At 43.1% G+C, this 7451-nt stretch overlaps 1 protein-coding gene across 1 annotated transcript in view; it reads right to left on the reverse strand.

The window, feature by feature from the left end:
* Nucleotides 1–472: 472 nt before the first annotated feature.
* Nucleotides 473–7451, reverse strand: part of LOC121572905 — a 9174-nt gene continuing 2195 nt past the window's right edge. The window contains exons 4-7 of the mRNA XM_041884939.2: nucleotides 1877–1983; nucleotides 1562–1717; nucleotides 1319–1462; nucleotides 473–1089 (exon numbers count right to left, since the gene is read on the reverse strand). Coding sequence (XP_041740873.2) covers nucleotides 559–1089; nucleotides 1319–1462; nucleotides 1562–1717; nucleotides 1877–1983 — 938 coding nt within the window. The 3' untranslated portion in view covers nucleotides 473–558. The remainder of the gene's footprint in view (nucleotides 1090–1318; nucleotides 1463–1561; nucleotides 1718–1876; nucleotides 1984–7451) is intronic.

A 7451-nucleotide genomic window follows, 5' to 3' on the forward strand; every position in this document is an offset into this window, starting at 1 on the left:
TTCATGACTCATCCTCAGACCCTTGATCACATTAATGAGTGGGCATTACCTCCAGATGACAACAGAGAGGAAGGAGAGAGGGAGTGTTTCCACTAGATAGCACAGCCACAGAGTAAAAATGGGCTGTTTCCTCATTCATGAAAACAAACATTTGCTTTTTGGTCTTAATTTAACGTTAGGGCTAGGCATAAGGTTAGCAGTGCGGTTAAGGGTTAAGGTTAAGGTTAGGTTTAAAATCACAATAAAAAAAAGATAAAGGTAGAAATAGGCGGGGTTTATGACTTTGTGGCTGAGGTAACTAGTGACGACCGAGAGGGAGGGATGGGTCTCTGCTTCCACCTGGTGCATGTGGTCTAACACTGCAGCATAATGCAGACAAGGCAGCACTGTAATGCTCATCTCATTGGTGTATTGGAGGTACCAGAGATATGTTTTAGCTTCCAGAGAGAAAACTTAACACATTAGTCAGTGACTGAGGGAGATGGGTTGTATTTCAGTGGAAGGGTGGATTATATCTATCGACATTCAGAAGGTTGGAGGTTGAACCTGGCCATTCATTCACAGCAGTCTGCAGATGTTTGATCTACACTCTGTACATTGGCACTGAGGGCAGTGTGGGGGTCCAGGGCCTTGGTTGTGCCCTGGGGACGGAGATGGGCAGAGATGGGCCCTGCCTGGAGATCCCCGGAGCACGTCCAGATCAGGAGCCATGAAGGGTACCAGCGGCAGAGCTGAGGTGGGTGGAGGTGAGGTGACTGACGGGTCTTCTTGGTCTAGTGGTGTCGCTCGCCCTGCCTTCCCTAAAATCTGCATCAGCCTGTCCCCAAGGCTCTCAGTTGCAGGTGTCTTCACATGTGCCCGTGCCTGGGTGTGTGTGTGTACATGTATGTGTGGCTGTGTTGGAGCCTGTGTTGGAGCCTGTGTTGGAGCCTGTGTATATCCCTGTGCCTGTGACTGAGCCTGAGTCTGTGCACTCTGCAGGGCAGCGATGGCCTGGCTCTGCTGGCGTATCTCCTGGAGCAGCAGTCTCTGTTCAGACAGAAGGACCTCCACACACTGCTGCAGACGACTCACCTCCCCACTCCACCTCTAGGGGGAGACAGAGACAGAGAGACAGGCTGTCACCTGCTAACTGAACGCAGCTGGACTAACCACAATTTATAGCTAAACTAAGCTAAAATAAGATACGATTACTTGTCACACTCCTGTAAGTCATCTGATAGAAGTTTCCTAATCTCCTGTATATCAACTACCTAATATGCCTCCACAATGACCCAGTCATAAAATAACTATTTAATGGGTCTTAATATCTGCATACCTGCCTGGCCCACTCCTGGATGGCATTAGCAGACAGCGGTCCCTCCACACTGCCATCCCTCCTGAGGAACACCTCTCCCTGGTCGGTCTGATAAAGGCCCTGCTGGGTGAGGGCTGGAGGGGGGCACAGGGTGAGGCGCAGCACCTGGAAGTGGAGGAATAAAAACTGGGTAAGAGACTGACTGACAAACAGGATCGTGACCAGAGTATCAGACAGGCAGATAGGGAGACAGACAGACAGCACCTTCAGATTCTGGCCCTCGGGCCCCGGTCTGACCACTGGGAGGAAGGTCAGAGTGTAGGAGTGTGGTAACAGGGTAGGGTGGAAGCCCTTTAGGATGGAGTCCACCAGCAGCCGTGCCTGGTCCTCCTGTCTGTGGTCACAGCGTAGCCCCCTCACCTAGGACGGGTGGAAGTGATCCATTTGATGGTTATGTTTTTAATCAGATCAAAACAGCTTTATTACATTCTGAACAGTTTTCATTTGTTTATCAAGCTATTATATTCAATGACATTTTATTAAATCCATTCTTCATGTATTAATTGGTGTCCTACTCACCACCCCGTCATCGTCCACCCCCGCCAGCAGGCTGCCCCCTCCACTGTTCAGGAAGGCACAGGCGTAGCGCCGCAGGTGGGCTCGGAACGACGAGCGCAGGTACTCTCCTGGAGGATGGGGAGGATGGGGTTATTCTCCACTGCTAATGTATTGTTTCGTTTTCTGTATCATGAAACATTGATGGTATATACAGTCAGGTCCAAAATCATTGGCACCCTTGAAAAAGATGAGCAAATTAGACTGTATAAAATAAATAATACAAATACTGAGCTATATTGTATGCATTTTTAAAATTATATTATTTTATACTAATACAATTGTTCAGAGAAAGAGATTTTGTTTAACAAGTAATACTTTTTTTTCTAAAAAAAGATAGGTGTCAAAATTATTGCCACCCCTAAAGATTACTTAAAATAAAAACATTATTAAATCTGCATTAACATTCTTATTTTTTAAGTAAATCTCAGCTTAAGGAACTGTATTGTGGCCTTCTATGGCTTCCTGTTTCACTGGGGTATAAAAGTTAATTAACACGCATGTGAAATCCCTTTGTCATCCATCACCATGGTAAAGGCAAAGAACTCACAAATGAAAAGAGACATGGTTGTTGACCTTCATAAATCAGGCAATGGGTACAAAAAATTGCTAAGAAATACCTAAATATACCACTTACCACTATTAGTGCAACAATTAAGAAGTTTAAAACCAATGGAACAGCGGTAAACTTGCCTGGTGTTGGACGCATGTGTATCTTGTCCCACGCACAGTGAGGAAGATGGTTCGGGAGGCAAAGAAAAGTCCAAGGACTATAGTTGGAGAATTACAGAACTTTGTCGCATCTTCGGGTCACCAAGTCTCCAAATCTTCAATTAGAAGCCACCTCCATGCCAATAGACTGTTTGGAAGGGTTGCCAGAAAAAAAGCCTTTATTGAGAGCAACCAACAGTGCCTGGAGTTTGCTAAACAGCATTGGCACTTGGATTGGAACCGGTGCTATGGTCAGATGACATGAAAATAGAGCTCTTTGGCCACGCACACCAGTGGTGGGTTTGGCGTCGAAAGAAGGATGCATATGCAGAAAATAACCTCATACCTACTGTCAAATATGGTGTTGGATCTTTGATGTTATGGGGCTATTTTGCTTCCACTGGTCCTGGGGCCCTTGCCTTGTTCAGGTCAACGGCATCATGAAGTTTACCAAGTACCAGGACATTTTAGCCCAAAACCTGGTTGCCTCTGCCAGGAACCTAGGAAGCTGAAACTTGTCCGCAAGTGGATCTTCCAGCAAGACAGTAACACCAAGCACACATCAAAACCCACAAAGAAATGGTTACAGATGTCAGCTCTTAATTTGACCCCTTTCATCACAGGAGGAAAATAATTCTGCAGCAGGAGGATTTGAATATCTGAACAAATATTTACAATTGCCACCTACATTGTACCTTATGTAGGCTATGTGCAGGCTACAGCGCATCTCATGTGAATTCTTATCTGGATTATAATAAATTGACATATGTAGTGGGTAAATGTATTTTTTTTTAATCAATTGTTTTATTATATGTTGATGGCAAGCAATAGGCAGAATAAATTACTTGTTCTTTCAGTGCCTGTGTGGTCCAGTGGTTACAGCCACTGACCCCGACATGAGTTTGAATCCAGCCCACTGCCCTTTGACTAATGGATGAAAGTCTATTTTTGACACATTAATTCCGTGTGGCTAAAGGGTTAATTTCCGCTACAGGGTTAATTCCGTGTGGTTACAGGGTTAAAACAGAAACAACTCAAAGGTTAACAGTTTAGATATTAATTCCAAGTGGTTAAAGTTCAGGCTATGGTTTGGGAAAGGCTTAAAACAAAATAATACAAAACGACACGCCCACGTTCATCAGTATTCATATTATTCTTAGTGCTCACCTCAGCATTGTTAAAACCAGTTAAATGTAACTAAATGTAATCGAAAATGTAATCTAAGTAATCTACAAAAGTAAATATTTATCATGAGAGGGCCATAAACAATAACTAACTAGTAATGCTGCATAAGAATGCTACTCAAAGAAATGTTAAAATATCAGCTTTAGCTTGGCTTACTGTGTTTTTTGTTTGAACTCTATTAACTATTTTAGATGAATGGCTATAAGTCAAACTCTGAATGTGCTACCCTGATGAAACCACTCTGCTCGACAATATAACGATTGCAGGCATGTGTTTTGTTTGTGGCTGTGATGTAGGGTTCAGCCAGGATGGACAGTCAGAAGAGCAAATGAAATGGTAGGGGGGACAGCCCAGCTTCAAGTGGTTTCAGATTTCATATCCTACGTCACACAGGCTCAGAAAAAAACACTCAGTGGAACCAGGGCTATCGCTCAAAGCAAGCCATTTCGATCTATGGTATCCACAGATTGATTTATGTTGAAAATGTTGCTCGGAACCGGTACCAGAACCACGCAGGTCCCCTTGGGTTACTACCGTAGTGCAGTGGTTTAAGCAGCGTGCTCAGGCTCCGAGACTCATGAGTTTGCGCCAGTGCCGGTTTTAGCATGTAAATCTTGGTAGGGCAAACTCAACCAATTTTTTTAGATGCAGGCCAGCAAAGTCACTACACAACACTAAACAATACATGAATTGCACTATAATGGTGACAAACGGTGCCCACAAACTGTTAGGACCTACATAAAGCAGTCCCGACAGCGAAGCTTTCCTTTTAGCACCCTGGAGGGAACCCTTACCACAGCTACACCTGGCTATCAACAAAGCTTCTTCTGGCAGCAAAACAGTTCATTTAGCCTCATTTACTACCTTTTAAAAACCATAGCTGATATGGCTGACTTGCTTCACATTATATAGTATCCCCTCCTTGTGGAGAAAAGCACATGAGCTAATTATAATACACAAAGTAAACAAAACAATGAAATGCATCATTCCAACATTGCCTAAAATTATGAATAAGATACTAATGATATTGACCTATATAAGCAATATAACAATTGAGATGTACAAACTATGGCATACGGGAAAGATGAGCGGATAAGAGGCAAGCCATTAAGACATTAATGAGCGAGCTAAAACAGACGTAATCAATAGGCCTATCCTTATTTGTTCAGCACTTTTTAAATGGACCGCGACAGAATTCAGAACATGGGCCGTTCTTACAGTATTCTCCCTGTACACCAAGTCAGAACCATAGCATAAATAACGGGGGCATATAAACAGGGTAGACACTAAAAGCTCTTACAATATTCAATGATGACATTTCTCTAAAACAGGATATAGGCTACATGTGCACCACCAAGTCAGAACAGTAGGGTAAATTCTGAGGGGGAGAGGGACCACATTCTTAGGGTGAGACACATGAGCTACTAACAGTTTAGAACATAACATACACACTTAGCTAGTATTACTTTCTTAGCTACAGTATACAGTGGGGAGAACAAGTATTTGATACACTGCCGATTTTGCAGGTTTTCCTACTTACAAAGCATGTAGAGGTCTGTAATTTTTATCATAGGTACACTTCAACTGTGAGAGACGGAATCTAAAACAAAAATCCAGAAAATTACATTGTATGATTTTTAAGTAATTAATTAGCATTTTATTGCATGACATAAGTATTTGATCACCTACCAACCAGTAAGAATTCCGGCTCTCACAGACCTGTTAGTTTTTCTTTAAGAAGCCCTCCTGTTCTCCACTCATTACCTGTATTAACTGCACCTGTTTGAACTCGTTACCTGTATAAAAGACACCTGTCCACACACTCAATCAAACAGACTCCAACCTCTCCACAATGGCCAAGACCAGAGAGCTGTGTAAGGACATCAGGGATAAAATTGTAGACCTGCACAAGGCTGGGATGGGTTACAGGACAATAGGCAAGCAGCTTGGTGAGAAGGCAACAACTGTTGGCGCAATTATTAGAAAATGTAAGAAGTTCAAGATGACAGTCAATCACCCTCGGTCTGGGGCTCCATGCAAGATCTCACCTCGTGGGGCATCAATGATCATGAGGAAGGTGAGGGATCAGCCCAGAACTACACGGCAGGACCTGGTCAATGACCTGAAGAGAGCTGGGACCACAGTCTCAAAGAAAACCATTAGTAACACACTACGTCGTCATGGATTAAAATCCTGCAGCGCACGCAATGTCCCCCTGCTCAAGCCAGCGCATGTCCAGGCCCGTCTGAAGTTTGCCAATGACCATCAGGATGATCCAGAGGAGGAATGGGAGAAGGTCATGTGGTCTGATGAGACAAAAATAGAGCTTTTTGGTCTAAACTCCACTCGCCGTGTTTGGAGGAAGAAGAAGGATGAGTACAACCCCAAGAACACCATCCCAACCGTGAAGCATGGAGGTGGAAACATCATTCTTTGGGGATGCTTTTCTGCAAAGGGGACTGGACGACTGCACCGTATTGAGGGGAGGATGGATGGGGCCATGTATCGCGAGATCTTGGCCATCAACCTCCTTCCCTCAGTAAGAGCATTGAAGATGGGTCGTGGCTGGGTCTTCCAGCATGACAACGACCCGAAACACACAGCCAGGGCAACTAAGGAGTGGCTCCGTAAGAAACATCTCAAGGTCCTGGAGTGGCCTAGCCAGTCTCCAGACCTGAACCCAATAGAAAATCTTTGGAGGGAGCTGAAAGTCTGTATTGCCCAGCGACAGCCCCGAAACCTGAAGGATCTGGAGAAGGTCTGTATGGAGGAGTGGGCCAAAATCCCTGCTGCAGTGTGTGCAAACCTGGTCAAGACCTACAGGAAACGTATGATCTCTGTAATTGCAAACAAAGGTTTCTGTACCAAATATTAAGTTCTGCTTTTCTGATGTATCAAATACTTATGTCATGCAATAAAATGCAAATGAATTACTTAAAAATCATACAATGTGGATTTTTTCTTCTTTTTTTTGATTCCGTCTCTCACAGTTGAAGTGTACCTATGATAAAAATTACAGACCTCTACATGCATTGTAAGTAGGAAAACCTGCAAAATCGGCAGTGTATCAAACACTTGTTCTCCCCACTGTACATATCCTGGGATATTACATCATTTATGCAGCAGCAAACAAGCAGTGGCGTAAAGTACTTAAGTAGAAATACTTGAAAGTACTACTTAAGTCGTTTTTGGGGGTATCTGTGCTGTACTTTACTATTTATATTTTTGACAATGCTTACTTTTACTTCACTACATTCCTAAAGAAAATAATGTACTTTTTACTCCCTACATTTTCCTTGAAAAGTACTTGTTACATTTTAAATGCTTAGCAGGACAGGAAAATGGTACAATACACACACTTATCAAGAGAATACGTGGTCATCCCTACTGCCTCTGATCTGGCTGACTCACTAAACACAAATGCACCGTTTGTAAATTAGGTCTGAGTGTTGGAGTGTGCCCCTGGCTATCCGTAAAAAATTTTTACAAGAAAATGTTGCCCTCTGCTTTGCTTAATATAAAGAATTTGAAATGATTTATACTTTTACTGTTGATCAATCACATTTACTTTTGATATTTAAGTATATTTAGAACCAAATACTTTCAGACTTTTACTCAAGTAGTATTTTACTGGGTATCTTTC

This window comes from Coregonus clupeaformis, chromosome 8 (genome assembly GCF_020615455.1).
Source record: "Coregonus clupeaformis isolate EN_2021a chromosome 8, ASM2061545v1, whole genome shotgun sequence".
Lineage (NCBI taxonomy): Eukaryota > Metazoa > Chordata > Actinopteri > Salmoniformes > Salmonidae > Coregonus > Coregonus clupeaformis.